The sequence below is a fragment of the Triplophysa dalaica genome, chromosome 3 (assembly GCF_015846415.1).
Source record: "Triplophysa dalaica isolate WHDGS20190420 chromosome 3, ASM1584641v1, whole genome shotgun sequence".
Taxonomy (NCBI): Eukaryota; Metazoa; Chordata; class Actinopteri; order Cypriniformes; family Nemacheilidae; genus Triplophysa; species Triplophysa dalaica.
The window spans coordinates 1,827,602-1,846,453 of record NC_079544.1 but is presented as its reverse complement, the minus strand read 5'-3'; the positions used below and the strand labels follow the sequence as shown (position 1 = coordinate 1,846,453).

At 37.7% G+C, this 18,852-nt stretch overlaps 2 protein-coding genes across 5 annotated transcripts in view; one reads left to right on the top strand and one right to left on the bottom strand.

Annotated features, from left to right (window-relative positions):
* The window catches only part of LOC130417503 (NACHT, LRR and PYD domains-containing protein 12-like), a 41,747-nt gene extending 32,937 nt beyond the window's left edge, over positions 1–8,810 (top strand). For both annotated transcript variants that reach the window (XM_056743090.1, XM_056743089.1), the window contains 2 exons: positions 4,954–5,127; positions 5,379–8,810. In XM_056743090.1, coding sequence (XP_056599068.1) covers positions 4,954–5,127; positions 5,379–5,571 — 367 coding nt within the window. In that variant the 3' untranslated portion in view covers positions 5,572–8,810. The remainder of the gene's footprint in view (positions 1–4,953; positions 5,128–5,378) is intronic.
* On the bottom strand, positions 8,626–18,804 carry zyg11l (zyg-11 family member, cell cycle regulator, like). 3 transcript variants are annotated; one of them, XM_056743101.1, is made up of 15 exons: positions 18,574–18,804; positions 17,405–17,570; positions 16,544–17,313; positions 16,121–16,261; positions 14,851–15,027; positions 14,626–14,690; positions 14,378–14,477; positions 14,123–14,173; positions 12,221–12,388; positions 11,359–11,406; positions 10,902–11,105; positions 10,768–10,820; positions 9,363–9,460; positions 8,875–9,082; positions 8,626–8,757 (listed from the first exon to the last, which is right to left on the bottom strand). In XM_056743101.1, the coding sequence occupies exons 1-14, from the start codon at positions 18,574–18,576 to the stop codon at positions 8,895–8,897; spliced, it is 2,232 nt and encodes a 743-aa protein (XP_056599079.1). In that variant the 5' UTR covers positions 18,577–18,804; the 3' UTR covers positions 8,626–8,757; positions 8,875–8,894. The 3 variants fall into 3 exon arrangements, with proteins under 3 accessions (XP_056599079.1, XP_056599081.1, XP_056599080.1); XM_056743103.1 differs by having other exon boundaries at positions 11,004–11,105; XM_056743102.1 differs by having other exon boundaries at positions 12,221–12,382.
* Positions 18,805–18,852: the final 48 nt, after the last annotated feature.

The following is an 18,852-nucleotide window of genomic DNA, read 5'->3' as shown; positions in this document are numbered from 1 at the left end:
CTCGCGCACACTCAACCCATCTCGCGCACACTCAACCCCTCTCTCGGCATTCGCTTCACTTTTGTCAACTTCCGTGCCTCATACTGCGTGAGGCTATTGAGAGACTGACCGCCTTGAAGTGCTTTTGGACGGGAGAGGGGCTCAAGGCAGCACCCGCTGCTCGTTGTGCACAGTAGGCCTAACTGCAGAGTGATTCGTGCTTTCGAGTCTCCAAACACCACAAAAGTCTCCAAAAACACCAGTAAAATTCGCTGGATTCGTCGCTTTGACAACAAAAAAAAGTCTCCAGGAGGATGATTTGTTTGTGTTATAAGCAGTGCTTGAAGTGGGGGAAAAAGGTGGCGGTACTCTCTTTGCATTGGCCGATCCTTACATTTTTACAGTGAAACAAAACTTGGAGATATTGCTGTTACAACAATTTAGTGTTTTTTATTTATTAACAACATGAATGTATTTAAACATGGTTGTGTGTGCGTGGCTGCGTGTATTTCACAAAAACTAAACGAAAGCTTTAACTTTAGCCTATATTCTGAACAGTTTATTCGTTTTATATATATATATAGGCTATATATATATATAAATACGACCTCATGTTTTATGTGTTTGCAGCCTCTGAAACTTCCGTCCGTCATAAAAATTAATTCTGATGGTTCGATTTTCTGCCTTTTTCGCATCCGTAGCAAATATTTTGAGGGTTGTTTTTGACAATTGAGAGCCACCAAATGACGAATATGAAAAAACGAATAAGACAGTTTCGGACTCAGTAAGCGTGCAAGAACATTACACTTTTGAGGCTTGCGCAGCTTCTCGAGGAGAAATCAAACAAATGAGCGCCGTTTCCAAAAGTCTATGAGCGCACCAGACACAAATAAACTAAATTAACATACTGCAGTTAAATGTGGTGTTTTTATATTTATAACTTTTGAATGCAGTTCAGCAACATGCATCACACGACCTGACGACCAAGAGAGCTGACAATTGACCATCACTTAATTTACCATCACCTCACGATTGAAAATGTGACACTGATTTCATATGACACTTCAACAAACAAGTTATTAATATTAAGTCACTTACATTTTAGACCAAATAATGACTGTTTTGGTCTATTTTAGCAGCGAAAATAGATCCGATGAATCCAAACAAAGATCACAGCATAGCGCATCTCAGAGCAACAATCAATCGTGTTTTGAACGAATCGATTGAGTCATAGATTCAATAACCCATGCACAAACATCTGTCTCATTCTTAATGAATCGGCCGTTTGAACGTTTGAATGAACGACTCAATGACTCGCTTTATAAAACCGCTTTTCACCTGCTTTGCGCTCAATCAAATCTGTTCAAAACTCTTTTTTTTAATCAGTCCAAACACATTTTAATTTTTTATTTAGGAGTTATGTATATACAAAACTATAACTTTTTATGAAATTATTTTAGTGAAAAAATTAAAAAAAAAAAATCCAGTTTTTTTTTCTCCCATCCTGTAGCCTAATCGCCCCCCCCCGGGAGAGTGTTAGCATGGTTGCAGATTAAAGGATGGAACATTTTGAAGTGGCCATCGCAGTCACAAGACTTAAATTCGATTGAGAACCTCTGGTGGGACTTAAAGAAAGCAGTTGCAGTGCGCAAGCCTAAGAATGTGACTGAACTGGAGGCTTTTGCCCATGATGAATGGGCGAAGATACCCGTAGATCGCTGCAAGACACTTGTGTCAAGCTATGCTTCACGTTTAAAAGCTGTTATAACTGTAAAAGGATGTTGTACTAAGTACTAAGATTGAATGTCACTTGGGGGTTGAATAAAACTGATAATGATGTGAGCTCAGAAAAGACATTTGTGGTTATTTCATTATAAATGTTATGTTATATTTGTCTGACCTACACGTGCCTCTTTGATTTAATTGTAAGCAGGATGACTGAATGATCATAATCAATGTCAAACCGACCAAAACAATCAATTTCAGTGGCGGTTGAATAATTTTGAACACAACTGTATATTATTCAATTTTAACAATACATTAAACTATTTGTCTGGCCGGGGGGGGGGCTGCTTTAGAACTCAGAAGTTAGACATAATTAATATTGCATATAGGAATTTAAAGTCTGTTTAATATTGGACCTGTGTTTCTCTCTTTTATCTCAAATGTGTGCTTTCACTGTGCAAGTGTGTGCGTCGATGTCAATGTGTGTAAGTATGTACACTGAAAAAAATAACAAGTAAATTCTACACAATTTTTCTTTTGCAAGTTTTTCCATTCAGGTTTTTTAAGTAAATGTAATACTTGTTAGATTAAGTAAAACTTACTTAAGGAAGTTGAGTAAAATTAACAAAGATAATAAGTAAATATAACTGGGCCTTTTAAATTTTGTTGAGTAGTTTTTACTCATGTACCTGATGTAATATATTGATATAATTAAGTAAATTCTATTTCTCTTTTAATTGAATTTTACTGGTTTTATTTAGTGTTGTTAATTATTTTAAGTCAAATAAAATAAGTCACTGTGACAAAAAATGTGCTATCAAGATCTATTTATTGAGAGCTTATTGTTACCAAATAACACGCAATTACAGAAATTGAAGATCTTTAAGATCCATAACAATCCTTAAACTCAATGCATATAGACATTTGCTCACATATTGTAAGAATCTACACTTTTGCAAAGACCGGACAGAATCTTAACTTGAATAACAAAGACTGCTGTTACACAATAAACCTGCCTACCAAGCACACTCAGCAAGTCCATGGCTAAATAATAATTTGAATGTAATTTAAACGAACAAAAAACATCCCTTACAGAAAAGACTCTAGAACCCTTGTTAGCATATAAAATGTACATACAGCCAATATACAGTGAATGTAAACATGAACATTTGTAAACATTTGAACACAAACAATCAATCTGCATCCGCAAGCAGTTTGGTTAACAAAACAGATTAATAAAACAAGATAGTACATTTCATACATTTCAAGTGTGCAGCTTGGTTTTCAATGACTGTACTTTAGGAGAAAGCTTAAGTCCATCGAGATCCAGAAACAGTTTCTGAAAAATCTCAAAAGTGTATTTCAGATTTGATGGATACTTCAGATTGAAGGCATAAATCAGTCAAAGAATTGAGTGGTTTTGCGTGCTGTGCCAGTGTTTCAGTCTGTAATGTTTCAGGAGTTCTGCTCTTTTTAATGCAGTAAAGGCACATTTCTTGCATAACCACATACTGAACAAAGTTCAGTCATACTTAAGAGTTTGATTCATTTACTGTACCCCAATGTGGACTGAAGACAAAAGTGAATTGTGTTTGGTCCCTTTCAAGTGATCTGGAACAAGTATAACACACTGGACAGGATCCAGATATAATCTGCTATTAAGGAAACATAAAAAGAAGTAATTAGTAAACTGTAAATACTATATATAAACCAAATATTCATATTTGAATTCACATCACTGAAACAAACAAGGTTAAACAAAAGAATCCGGGTATTTTACGTTAATTGCAGCACCCAGAATGAGATTACACATACAAACGTGATAAAACGAAACCGCAATCTATAATGAAATGTTAAAATCCGTCGCACTATTTTTAACATCAGACGCGAAAAGAGATTATAATCGCCATTTTAAGCATCATGGCTCGCGCCACTCGCGTCTGGTGTAGATGTGGTCTTGTATGACTGTCGAAATACTCGTCACGTATGTCACCAGTCAGACGTTTAAGGGTTTTAGACGTTTTCATGAATAACTTTTTTTAATGTCGTATATCACGTGTCAAATAACACATTCAAGGTTACACTTTACGTATTACTTAAAAGGTTTCAAAAGATGTCGTGTAACGTTATAACGGTTATATCGTAAGAATTCCTGCATGACCATACAGCATAGGCTACGTATATCGAATAACATCTAATCGAACAAAACATATAACACGGGTAAAGAAACAAACGAATTCACTTTATTGTGTCTTTATGTAAAACTAGATTGTAAAATGTCGTAGGACGTTTTACTAACGTTAGAATAAAGATCACCGAAGACTCCAAACATTCCTAATGTGCAGAAAATATAGAGAATTACTGTCGTGACAACTCGGATGTTCAATATTATCACTTAAACCAAATACAATAAGTCCAATATGCCAAAATATAATTCCTTTTCAACTGCTTACCTGTCGAAGAAAGAAGAGAAGTTCTTGGCGATGTTGGCGGATTATCTTCTTTTTTCGCGCATGCGCAGATTGCTTGGACTCGGCCTAAATTTTACTTGATTTTTCTAAATTGTTACACGTAAGTTATTAATTCATGTACATTTGTCAAAGAATCACAAGTAAAATTTACTTGACTGTTGGGTGTCTAATATTTACAAGTTTAAATTCAGTACATATGTAGATTTTACTGAATAATCTAAAGTTTTTACTTCAACCAAATTATTCTTTGCAAAAATTACATATTTTTTTTTGTTTTATTTACAAAGCCATAAAATCATTTTTTACAGTGTATGCATATTGTGTGTGTGTGGAGCATTTGTATGTCTGCCTTTTGTTGTTTTCACCTTTTTCTTTTTCTGTTTTTACAGATATATACCTTTAGCTGTTTTATTTGTATTCAATGTGTCTCATGTATCGCTGCCTTGTAACAATGAAAATTGTAAAAAGCGCTATATAAATAAAGTTGAGTTGAGTAAACAAGTCTATTATTGTTAAAGTATAGGACACATATTTGCATTTGCCAAACAGTTGGTGTTACTTGTGTTGCTAAAAGTCACAAAGCTTCTATTGGAAATAAATCAGATAATTTTTTATTTTGAGTTAGTGGTTCTAGTCACCTGACTGAGCTGTTGTGATGTTTTTCGTTTTACCAACTTATTCTCACTGTACATTCATTTGCATTTATTTTACATTTATCTGAGTGTGAGTTTTATTCAAATCAAATTTTAACTCACTGTTATGTTGTTATTTCTCTCAGTCTGAGTCGCTGTTATCTAACAGAGGAAAGTTGTTCATCACTGGCGTCAGTTCTCAGATCAAACTCCTCAAGTCTGACAGAACTGAACCTGAGTATCAATAAACTGAAGAATTCAGGAGTGAAGCTGCTCTCTGATGGACTGAAGAATACAAACTGTAAACTGAAGACACTAAAGTAAGAAAATCCTAAAACCAATATTAATAAACATACAGTATGTAACTTGTAAAAAGATGTCAACTTCATGAGAATGATCTTCACAAAATGTTTTTGATCGTAGTGTAAAAGACTCAACAGTTCTAAACACAAGCAGTCAAGATCTGATCATGTGTGTCACTGAAAACTGAATGAAAAAAAAATCACACAGATCTGATACATACACAGCATTCAGTTGATCATAGGTTTATCTTGTTTTCTTCTCTCTTCAGTCTGTCTGGTTGCAGTATTGGATCTGAAGGTTGTGTTGCTCTGACTTCAGCTCTGAGATCAAACCCCTCACATCTAACACAACTGGATCTGATCTATAATAATCCAGAAGATTCAGGAGTGAAGCTGCTCTCTGATCTACTGAATGATCCACTGTCAACTACAGACACTGGACTACAGAAATTAAAGTGTTAGTCTTATTTACTGCTAGATATGATACTTAACTTTCCTGTGGCTCAGTGGTTCGATCATGGTGCTAACAACGCCAAGGTCATGGGTTCGATAACAGGGATTGCACATAGTCAGAAACAAATGTAAAGTATATTACAATGTAAATAGCTTTGGATAAAAGTGTCTGCCAAATGCATAAATGCAAATAGCTGTTTGCGTAGTTGAAGCCTTCCGTGAATTTGGTTTGAGACATAACGTTAGGTTACACATTAGAACCATTCACAGTTTTCGCACAGCATTATAATTAAGTGGAGACCTCCTGTGATTACGTCAGTATTACGTCAGTATTTACGTCAGTATTTCAGGTGACGCAATTTTACTCAAATTTACTGTCTTAATTCCGGATGTGATGGCAAGGCTTTGCATATAGTTTGTATAGCCTATAGTTGTAATGCGTTTAATGATATATGACAGTACCTGTCAGCTTTTGAGACCAGTGATCCCGAACCGAACAAAAGATCACTGCAAACTCTTGTTTTAATTTTACGAGAGTTTCCATGACAAATAAACAAACAGGAGACTCCCGGTAACTTTTATATCCCCCAGAACCAAAATAATACCAAAACTCTTCAAAATTTCCATAATTCGCAAACGGTGTGTAAAACCTTAAAAAATGACATATGCCTAATGGGTGAGTCCGCCCCTGGCTACGCCATTATTGTTGTTTCGATCGTCCGCCCTCTAGCGCGTTTTTTACAAACTGAAGCTTTAATTGTCTGTTGACTTCATTATCAGCCAGTTGGTCTGCACATTGCCGCGGCATAGAATTAAACACGCTTATTGTGCCGTGCTGCTTCCAGTAGTAAAAAATGCCAATTTGCACACCTAAAACAGGGCATCTGTGGATGAGAGTACAAAGCAAGGACTGATGGGGCACTTCACAAACGATAAGTGAAATGAAAATGTTAGAATAACATGGCCATAGATTTGGACACAACAGTGATTGATTTCCTTCAACAACAGCTTGTTCCGATCGTACACATTGTCATTGGATCATTTCAACGTCATTGCACATGCGCAGTACTTTGTGGTTCAGTTTGCAATAGTCTAGTCCCCTCAAATGGATTAAAAAAGGTATAACCCAGTGGTGTAGTTTAGTTTTTTGTAGCGAGTATACTCTGATTCCCTCCAGCCTACTCATCCGTCCCAGGTCGACAACCCATGAGTTAACTGCTGGTCAGAGAGGGATGCAAAAAAAATAAAGCATGTACTGAGAATGAGGTATGAGAATATTGTGTAATAATAGCTAAGTACACACCATATATGTTAGCTAGCTAATCCATTGAAATGTATTTAGCTATAACTATCAGTGTAACAAGTTACCAAAGCAGCCATCTGTTTTGCTAGTTCATTTTTCAATAGTGTCTGTAATTATCAATGACAAAAGTATTCACATTGATGTTTTTTTTCTTCCTAAAATAATCTGATTTTTGAACGAATTGAATGAATGAATAATTTAAGTGTCTCACTCATTAAAACAGTGAATCGCTGCCGCCTACTGGCGCTTTCAAAACTTAATTTCTTTCTTTTTATAATCTCTTCTGTGTTAGAATTTATGTCAGTTTAACATACTGTAACACGATTCAGACATGGAAGGGAGGAGGCGGGAACCGGCAAACATTTAACAAAGTTTTAAAATAAATAATAACAGCCGGCGGCCCCTCACGGACGACCGTCGGCGAACAAAACATAAATACAAAACACAAGACCATAACTACAAACGTAAAACATGTTCGGGCCCGGTCCTCTCTCTCTACGACGGTCCGGTCGCTCGCTCTCTTTTATGCTCCCAATCTCCATGTGATTCGAGCCTGGTGTGCGCACAGCTGGCGCTCATTCACAATTACTCACCGGTCTCGAACCACGGTCTCGCCCCGCCTACTCCACTACACATACATTCTAAATCATTACATCTTACAGACATCTTCTAACAGGAAACGTCCTATAGACGTATTGCAGATGAGCAAACACTCTAAAAAATATGTCTTCCAGATGTAAACACACACATCAAATAGACGTCTCCGTGATGTCCGTGTGCTATCTGGGACGTTCAATGTTCAAACCAAATCTACGCCAATGGTATAATCTATCACTCCCTTTCTCCCTCATGTATTGATTCACCACACAAACTAACATTTGTGAAGTTGGCTGGTAAGATACAATTAAACATGCCAAAAAAACATTTCAGTTATGTTATTGATAACAAATATGCTTTTTTTATGCAAACACTTTGATCTAAAGCAACATTTATCAGTATGGTTCAAGTATCTTGTGGTTCAATACATGCTCTATATACAAGCTTGTACTGGCAATGAATGTCTTGTTACACAAAGTAACACAGATTTCCTGAGATATGTTTTATTGTCAACACACTTGCTCACCACAGATGCTCTTGCACCAAGGGGTTCGAGCGTGAAGCCCTGTTAAAAGTCTTTTACATCTATGAATTACATTTGACAGTCATGTTAAATATGCTAAAAGGCCTTCTCAAGTAGTAATCAAAACATGTTAAACTTTTTTATCTGTAACAGGGGCCATTTCTGAAATGGATGTGACCAACTGAACCTGAAAAGCCGATTCCCCTTGACAAATTGTCCAAATTACTATTTGATATTAAGGAACATTATATGTATTTACTATATGTGCATATGTGTGTATGTACATTATGGGTTGTCTGTATGAACCATTAATAACCATCCCTGTAATTTTTCTGGGTGTGGAGGAGTATCATCCATTATGGATGTGTTAGTCGAAATGCTTTAAACTGCTCGAACCCCGGTTACTGCTGCTTGCAGCTATATTTTATCAACAGTCTTATTATCAAGCTCTGTCAGTGTGGCTTCTAATGGACCGCAGATTGTGACTAAAAACCTTGAATTTTTAACTATGTTAAAGATTTTGATATCCTTTAGGTGCTTGAGAAGTCTCTGGTTGGATTAGTCCACTCTTATGAGCAGATATGAACATATACATTCAGAGGTTTAAAATGTCTCTTTTAGGTTCTGAAATAACAGAACACATATTGGCATGTCCCATTTAAAACAGCATCTTCTCTGTGCTCTCAGTGCATTATTGAGCAATCAGGTGCATGTTCAGTGTTTAACTCGTGCTACACAGTAGCTGGAGGTGAATTGTCGGGGGCCAATTCCTCTAGAAAGCAAACAGAACAAGAAGAACAAAATAAATGAAGCATTCAAATATAATATCTCTCATCAAGGGTTATTCTCTCCATCTGAAGCAGGCATGGAACACAATCCCAACTCTTACCTAATGTTCATAATAGTTTGCTAACTTTTTGAAACGCCAGGGAAGTTAGCGGGGTGTTTCGATTCTGGACCTACAAGATGCTGTTCCAGCATTGTTAGAATATTGTCCGCCAGGCTCTTGATGTCACTGTGGGTGTCCAGATGAGAACTCAGGACCTTCAGTATATCTGTTCCTCCTTCAGTGTGGAGGATACTGCAGTACTGAGCAGCTTTAACAACAGAACAACAGTATAGAATGAGTGAATACTATATACATGTACACCAAAACACACAAGTCTGTTTGAACTTATTCAGTTATTTAACGCCCAGTTAACACAGAATTATTACTTTACATGACGCTCTTTTTTCACATCATTACCTCAAAGACATAACATACCAACAATAGTTTGTTTGCACACCAACTGTAACTGTGACAGTCTATTAACAGGCAATAACAGATGATTCATATTTCAGACAACAAGCTGTGCATTGTTGCTCTTTTTCTCTTACCGTTCTGACTGCACACGAGCTGTACGGCCCACAGAGCCCAGAGCTGAACACCAGAATACTCAGACACCTGTAACAACTGATAGAAGGGCTGCAACGTCCTGAGAAAGACAGTTTTTTATTAACATTTTTGTGCATTTGTTACTTCATGAAGTTTTTCTTTTAAATGAATAAATTAAGAGTGGACTGTAAAGGCAAAAGTAGACAACAAATTTCCAGCTTACTTTACATAAGAACTCCATCATAAGCATTTCCTGTGATGCCCCATATAAAGTTGTGTAAATGCCCAGAGGTAAATACTGGCTAACTTTAGGAATTTCCAATCGACCTACCAGTAAGCCCCGCCTTCCTTAAAAAACTGTTGCTGACTCAGACAAGCAATAAGGAGTTCCTATTTGGTGGTGGTTGATGTAAAGCGGTTTCAGTACCCTGAAAAGCGCTATATAAATGTAATGAATTACTTTTATTAATTGTCTAAAAATGGTCTAAAAAACCTTGTTCCAAGATGATTTTGGTAAATTTTGGACACCCCCTTAGCCAGAGATGCCTTGCTAAAGCACAAGATGATATTAACGTTTATCTATGACGTGAAAACCAAAACCTAATATGGAGTATGACAACCAGAAAATTTAAGTTTTTGTCTTCATTGGGATTGCGGTAGAATCCGTAGGGAACCAGGTTACTTCGCACACATTTTGCTCTGCTTTGTGTGGGTTTAGGAAATGGAATCAAATAAATCCTCTGAGAATACTTGGAATTCATGTTACAAGTACCCCCTGTATATCGTTTTTTAATTCATGTAGCATAAACACCATAAAGACGATGAGAGCTTCAGAATTTACACAGAGACCATAACACCGTTATCCCACTTTGAGACCTGTTTTCCAAAGTTTGCGTTTTCAGTCCCCCAAAACACCTTAAACTGCGTTAAGTTTACAATCGACAAAGCGACATGATCCCATTCATTTAAATGTAGAGCTGGCGACTTCGGGCAACACGAGCTGTCGCAACCATTGGCGACCGGATGGGCGTGTCTAGCAACGCGACAAAGTTGTGAGATCTACAACTTCATGCAAATCAAGAGCGATTTTCAGAAGCGACAGCCAATAGGAAGATGGTAGACCTAACGTGATCCGTAGAAGTCGTCACTCAGGCAACCACTTGTGGGAACGCCCACTGGCGACTTGCAGCGACAAAGTCTCTTATAATATGAACGCAGCTTTAGTCATGTAAACGGCCTCTTAAAGATGTGCGAGTTCCAGATCCCATCCCACGGATCCTAAACTGCCATTGGCTCATCTGCGCTTGAGGGGAGGGGCTTTACCAATAGTTCAATTGCAAAAAAAATCACTTTGACGACTTTATTAATATTCGTTTTGTGAAAAAATGAAACAACAACAAACCTTACCGATAAGAAACCATCTCACGCTGTGGATAGCTCCATGTCAAGATAGAGGAGTGCTACAAGTAAAAAGAATTGAGATAAACAAACAACACAGGATATTGCTCATAAACAAACAGCACACACACACACACACACACCAGTTTGTCCAACACTGTGCGGAGCAGCTCATCATCCAGACCCCACACAGATCCCTTGCCGGAGGCGAGGTGAGCCAGGATTCCCCCAGCGAAGTAACTGACCTCCACATCCACCGCAGGGTTGATCAAGAGAGTGAGTAAGTGCTCGACCAGGTCTTCATCCTGCAGCTCCACCCGCAGCTCCTTTACCTCTGCTACATTATTCTGGAGAACAGACACTACACATGATCAACAAAATCTGGAGTTTACCAAGCAAATGACTGATCTCAACCCCCACAACCCAAGGCAGGCATGTCTACTACTGATGTCTCAGTGGTACACACACATTTCATACTTTACAGTACGCTACACAGACACGTGGATTAAAGTTCACATCAATGCTTCTTCATTGTTCTAGCGATTGTGTGGTGGTTAGATTTAATCTGTCTGTAATAAAACAACATGCAAAGTAACCCACCAGAAGGCCAAGGAGCTTTTGCTGGATGGAGGACTCAGAGAAGTAAGACTGCTGGAGGAGAACATGTTGAAAAACACCATAAACCGAGAAAGTGTGCAGTCTCTTAAAAATTGAATAAACTACAAGACTTTTACTCATAATTTCAGATAATTCTGGGGCAGTCATTGACCGGCCATTGTCCCTGTTAAATAAATGGTAACACTTTACATTAAGGTACCCTTTATGATGCCTTTATAAATGTGCTCATTAATGATGAATACGTCATATACAAATGTATTTTGAATAAAAAGAGGCATTCTAACGAAGTACCTGCCAAATAGTGAGCCATTTTTAACTCACATGTTATAAATGCTTAATAAGTGTATGTATTCATTACTTATTTGACTCAAGAGCAGATTTATTATTATCTTGATGTTGTTTGCAATATAGGCTGTCAGACTGTACACTATAGGGTGTTATTTTGTTCTTCGTTAGAATCCACGTTTTTGCTTTATAATGCATTTATAAATGCTTCCTGAAGGGTACCTTAATGTGAAGGGTTTTGGTGTTTCACAAATAATTGTGGTTTGTGTGATGGACGCAGACTATACCGTCATACTATGATTCTAAAAGAACATGCTTAACATTAGTCCATCAGCAAGTTTAACATCATGTCCACACCAGAAATGACACACAACATCTTAAAACAACTGTTTCTATTCTAATACACATCACGTATTGACAAAAACCCTAAGAACATGGGTCTAACATGACCTTGTATAGTATCTGATGTGTACACAATGTTAAGGAGCTACAGTATGAGCATGTTTCCTTGTGTACATGCATTCCTACTTGTGTTCATAAAAAAGTGTTAAAGCAGCACCTCCAGCAGCTCCATGTAGAGCTCTACTCCTTTACACTGGATGAAATGACGGCAGGCGGTGGGCGTCTCGTCTGTCAGGTTCCACAAAGCGCTCAATGCAAACTTCAGAGTGGAGTCCACAACACCCAGTGTGGCCTTCTGCTGAACAATGCTGAGCAACTGCTGTAGCTCCACACAAAGAGATGACACAATAAGTCATTAGGGATCTTAAATTAGTTTGTTTACTGAAATCCAAGTGAATAACACTACATGTGACATGCGGACGTAAAATATCTCAGTTTAAAGTCCTCGTTAACTAAGTTGCCATCGTTTTTACTTCCGTTTTTTTGACGCGTTTCCGAGGAATATCAAAAGAGGGAAAATGTGGGTGTGGCTTATGATCTTTATTGCGAATTGATTGGATGTATAAAAACAAACGTTTTTTAAACGGAAACGTTGGTGAGTTGTTGTGATGAGGACGCAAGAGTTGAACTATGGCAGCTGAGAAGGCCATTCTTTGTGTTCTTTTTCAAGAATTGTGGGAGCCTGATAAAATCGGTATAAATATGTGTTGAATACTGCACAATACATGTCTTCTAATATCTTCAATTGTCAAGTATACCGAGCTGCATCGGACATATTTGTTACATATTTAAAATACAAAATTTAAGTAACTGTATTTCATTACGGGTGCTAACCAACGTAATTACTTGTAATTTTTATGTTATTTATTTAATGTAAACATTAATTTAAACTGTCACAGGCAATTAATGTAAAAAAATTGCATGTTAATTTTATTAAATACTGTCCTGAATAGGCTATTTCACAGAATAAAAGTTTACAAATAGCCCGCCCCAGAAACTGTTTGTGAGTGTCTGTTAAATGTCAGAGCATTTAGGGTAACCAAAAATCTAATCACACTCTTTATAAAAAGAATCAATTACTCTCCCTACAGGAAATCTGTATTCTAGAGTCTTAGAACTTTCCAATGATACATAGTTTGTAATGATTTGATTAGAAATTGCATGCAAAATATTGACGCAAACTTTGGTGTCCGGAACGGGTGACACGGAACGGGTGACAGTTAACAGGCAACGTGATTTTTAATGTAATTGCGACTTTTGTCCCACTGACTCTTTTTCTTCACAATTGTGAGTTTATAACTCGCAATTCTGACTTCTTTTCTTAGAATTGTGAGACATACACTCACAATAAAGGACCATGATGTCCAATGAGGGAAACCTGTAAAACTGCTGTTGTTTAAAAAATATGCGAAGGAAAGTCAAGTTCTCTGTTTGATTATCCCTTTGATTTATGTACCTTAGTATTCCAAAGTATTTAGATTAAGTTACAACATTTGTGTAATCTAAAGAAACAAGTAACTGATTACTTTTTAAAGCATGTGTTTTGTAATCTGTAGCGAAATATATTTTACAAGTAACCTTCCCAGCCCTGGTTTCATTCACGTTGCTGCTGATTGGGCTGACATTCTTGACCCACCCAGCAAACAAGAGAAAACAATTCTCAAAATCTGTTTCCAGGAAACGTGTCGGTTTGGGCTTGAACATGCCCCAGGTGTTGCATTTTAAAATGGAACTGGCAGCTGACTGATAGTTAGAGGGGAGGAGTTAACGGACGCTCCGCCCAAACAATCTAACTAACGCCATTAGAGGGAGGATGTGTATTTTGCTATTTTGATTGAAGATTACGAGGGCACATAAATTTTTAAAAGAGCATGACCCACACTGATGATCTATTTATAATAAACACTACAATATTTCATGAAAGAATAGAAATTGTGTTTTTTTTACATCACTGGGACGTAAAAGCCAGACTGAACGCCACTCCAGCGCTAGTCTACCTTTGATCAATTTTAAATCGGCAATAGTGTAAAACCAGAATATCTGTTCATAAATGCTTTACCTTCATGATGAATGCCTCTGCACCCAGCTCTGAGATCTCTTCTGTACTCAGCTGCAGTGAGAAATAAAAGAACTCAATTCTCCAGCCAAAAAAAGTTTCATAATACCAACATATCGGTTTTACTCATCTGTTATTACCCAGAGATTAACATAACACTTACTCAAATTACCTCGAGTAATAATGAACATATAATTCTTTCTTAGATAATCTGTCAGAATTATATTTTATAATTTGATATTGATGGACGAGAGAGACCTTCGCCACCAGTATGGAGACAACAGCCACCGCCATTCTCTGCAGTGTCTGATCTTCATGATTCTCCAGGAGCATCATCATCAATTTAGTGGCCTCATATCTGTCAGGAGTCAACACTAAGTTATGACCAGTGATGGAAAATTAGACATATTTCATATTTTTAAATCACAGATGCAAAAACCCACTCTATTTATCTATAAAAACAGTATTTGTGAGGTTAAACACAATGGAAAGTTGCTTGGACTTACCTATCAAATGGGACAACCTGTAAGATATGGTCACTGCACAAGGTCAGCAGACAATTCTTCTGTAACTGAATGTAGAAGCTGTTGTTTAATAAATCAGCATTCAAGCACTCTATCAATAATAGGTTGCAAAATATGGACAGAACCAACTTTCAGTTTATGAGTTATATGCTGGGTTGTTTTAACTCAAAATGCTGGATGCATATTACCGTACTGTACTGTGTGTACCTGCTCATAGTTCGGAAAGTTCTTCACGGCTGTGAGCAGTTGCTGAACTACAGTTTCCAGCAGATGTAAGGGCATTCCCTGCACCAGTTCCAGTGTGGTGAGGTTAAAAACACACGCAGTGGCAACAAGCTGAACATGCAGAGAATCCGTGTGGTGTTGCATTCCATCCGAAACCAGCTGCAACAGGAAGGATCGTATTTACATGAAGATGACATTCAAATGTGGAAACATTATATAGCACATCACATTGAAATGCCAATTACAGCAGAACAATGGGATTCTAAGTATGTGGCTAGATGTTTGTGAGTGGAAGTTTTCAGGGTGTTTTGGAGATGACCATTCGGCCACACATGCTCACACATACTCAGGCAACACACACAAAAATGCACCACAGACACACACACAGACACATACATGGGACAAAAGCGTCACATACATACAGGACAAACACGCCACACACATACCATAAACACGCCACCCACACGCCCAACACACACAGAAGAAATGCAGCTGTTTATCAGCAAATTATGGGAAAAACATCCTTTACATTTAAGCAATCAAAACCAGATTAGATGTAACCTTTGGTGTCATTTTATTTTACAATAAGTGTATAATCTGTGCCAAAGAGTGAGCCAAGTGTACACACACTGCTGAATATAATACAATCTAACCTAAGGCCTATTTAGTTAAAGTTCCGGTCTGTAGATTTCAGCGGCATCTAGTGGAGAGGTTACGAATTGCAACCAATGGTTCACTCCGCCCTTTCAAGGCACTATGGTCGCTAACAGTGGCCTAAAATGTATTTATGAAACTTGCTTTGTAGAGCAGTTTGTCCGTTTAGGGATACTGTAGAAACAACATGATTTATTCCATGAAAGGGGACCCACGGTGTATGTAAAATGAACAAAATAGCTAATTCTTAGGTAACAAAAACATAACGCTTCATTATGTGAGGTCTTTATACACCTCTGAGGACATAGTTATGTAAACTATATTGAATTTCTGTCAATAGATCCTCCAAAAAATTACACATTGTGCCTTTTAGGAAGGAACTAAATGTGTTAACATGTAAAACATTATGAGAATTACTGTGAACAAATAACCAATTACATCTATTGTAATTACCAGCTGCCTAAAGAAGAACTATGTCATTGTGAAAACAGACCACATAAAAAAAAAAAAATACTTAGTGCAAACTTAAAGGAACCACAGAACGAGGACATTCAAATGAAACTGGGAAACAAATAAGCAAGCAGATGTCTTCCTGTACCTTTAAAATGTCTGGTTGAGATCGCTCTATCTCACTGGTGTACTTGTAGAGATGAACGAGAACCTCCCGTAAGAGACTTTCTTGCTCACTGTATCTCCTCAAGGCCTCACACACTTGGGTCAGGTTTGCCTCTCCAGCCACCTATACAGCAATATTATAAATAACAAGACAAAAAATAACAATGACCAAAGCACAAAATACATAATAAAATGTAAAAACAACATGTTATCATTCATTTGGACCACTTGTCTCACTCTTTGAATGTGTCTTCATATGGAAGTAAATACATTTTGTGTTGTGAATACATTTCATGTTGATCTTGTGCTTGTATCTGTGCTAGTGTTAATGTTGTACATATGATTTTATAGATACAGTCATTTTCAAACATTGAAAACGGATCTTTCAGAGATCAAAGTCCCTTACCTTCAAATTTCCACCTGTCGACATCAGCTCAGAGCCGCCTGCACCTGTGGCCAGCAGTCCAATGAATGTCATACCTGGTCTCGCCTCCACGAATGCCTGAACAGCAGCATCGCCGACTCCCCTCCAGCCAGACACATCCAAGGACACAAGGTGAGGAAGAATGCCTGGCCGCTCCAGAAGCTGCTGGACCAGATTGTCTACATCCGTTACCAGTCTGTCGTTGGAGATGTCCAGATGTCTCAACACACGCAGCTTGTCCAGCACTGAGAGCAGGCTTGCGGTTGACATCTCCAACTTTTGTAGTCCGTGAACAGTCAGTGATCTAAGCCTTGACTGACAGTTCAACAGCGGCGTTAGATCTGTGATGTTTGCACCGGAGACATCCAAGCATTCCAGCATGGGCAGGGAGCAGATATCTTCTAGTCCTGTATCATCTAGATCCGTCCAGGCTACGGAGAGGTTCTTCAAGCCCCGGAGAGCACTAAATCTGGCTTGCCCGATCTCACCTGTTTCACGGTACAGATTTAAGCCATTCATGAGCAGTGAATGAAGGCCTTGCCTGCAGTGTTTGTTGGAGGAAAGATTATGGAGAATGTCTGAGATGGTAATGTCACTATGAATATGGGAAGCGTTTAGTTCCTGCAGTTTGTGAGGACACAGGGACAGTCTGAAGGCCTCGGCTGAGACACGCGAGGACCGGATGAATGCTTGTCTCAATCGCAGAGCTTCCAGATTCTGAAAAATACCTACGGTTTTGTCATCGAGCAGCCCTGAGGAGATGAGGAAACAGATCAAAACATAATTTCAATTGATTTTTGAAATGAGTGAAAGCAGGTATGGGGACGTGTGGTATCATCGTACCCTCATCAGCCAGTTTGTGCAGTAGCTGGTCGGCCAGTTCTTGAGGAAACAAAGGGCAGTGGCGGATCTGCAGCGAGCCGTCTTTTTGTGAAACACAAAGTACTTCCACATTTTGGCAAATCCAGGTCATGCAAATGTTAGTCAAGGAGGAAATGCCTTCTTTATCCTGACACAAACAAACACACGCATAGCTTTTAAAGACGTCAGTATTGTTTCATGTAAAACCTTTGAAAAATGGGAAATTTTCGTGCAAAAATGTTTGTTTTTGGTCGATGTTTTTCAGTATTGGAAAGATGAAGAGAGACAAAATATTAAAGGTCATATATGAATGTTTAATTTTGAAAAATAATCCACCACTTCGTTGAGGGGGTTAAAACAACAAGTTTCACTCAATATTTGAAGCAAAATCTACTAATATTAGTTCTCCCAAATTTGTTTCTACTTTTATTTGTGGAAAATTTCAAAAGGACAATATAACAGAAAATACACTCTTTCATTTTCTAGACATCAAAACCTGCAAAGAAAACAAGTTCATGATTACTTTTAAGCAATAAAACAGTGATATGTGTACATGTATTTAGGAAAAACAATGTGGTAACCACCATTTTACCAGTTTTTACTGGAATAACCAACATACATCTAGAAATGCTGATTAAATTAAAATTTGGAAGGTATATAGCCTATCTTATTTATTTCATGAATCTATATCTCAAGTCTAATTTTCTTCATTTTTTTCTATCCACATCCTCAGTAGTTTACAGTAAATTATGAGGACAGATGAAGACTTTGGTTCCAAAATGAGAGAACTAAAACATCATGGATCTCAATCCAATAACTATCAATCAAACTGCAGTTGGTTTATTTTGATTTCAGCCAAAAAACATGATAACATTAAAAAACATGATTTTTGAGATCTCATTTCCGAACCAAACTCTTCAGATACACAAGAGAATAAATGTAAGTATTTTATTGAAATTCAACTGAATACCTTTCATGTTAATGCAAACATCCATAGTCACCTATACATAAAAGAGCTGCTTGTGTAATAAGTAAACATTCACCACATAGGTAACATAGATACAGAGATCATACAAAGAAAATGTTTGATCGCATGCACAAAATGTGTTTAAGTTAGTAGTTAAACGACTAGTAAAAGTCATATAACTCACCATTATAGATGTGATGCAATAGTTGACTTAACCTTATGGCGCCGGATATCTCCACCAGACGTTTAATCTTATTACAGCTAAAGTAAAGCTGTTAAATAGCTGTTATTATTGGATGACGGCTGGTTAAAGTTCGCTGATCGTCTGTTCGCATGAGGCTGTACATTCTTCAAACCGCAAACGTTGTTTTCTGTTGGACACTTTTAAAAACAAGCACGCTCAACGTCAAGGAAACATGACAGCTGATCACGCATTGTGGGCGTGTCCCGAGGGACGTATAGA

Excerpts from the sequence above, each read along its gene's own strand:
- zyg11l (XM_056743101.1), bottom strand. Across the intron at positions 17,314-17,404 it reads GCACAAACTGGCTGATGAGG|GGCTGCTCGATGACAAAACC; the intron begins GTACGATGATAC and ends TCATCTCCTCAG. Across the intron at positions 14,478-14,625 it reads CAGGTTGTCCCATTTGATAG|ATATGAGGCCACTAAATTGA; the intron begins GTAAGTCCAAGC and ends GACTCCTGACAG.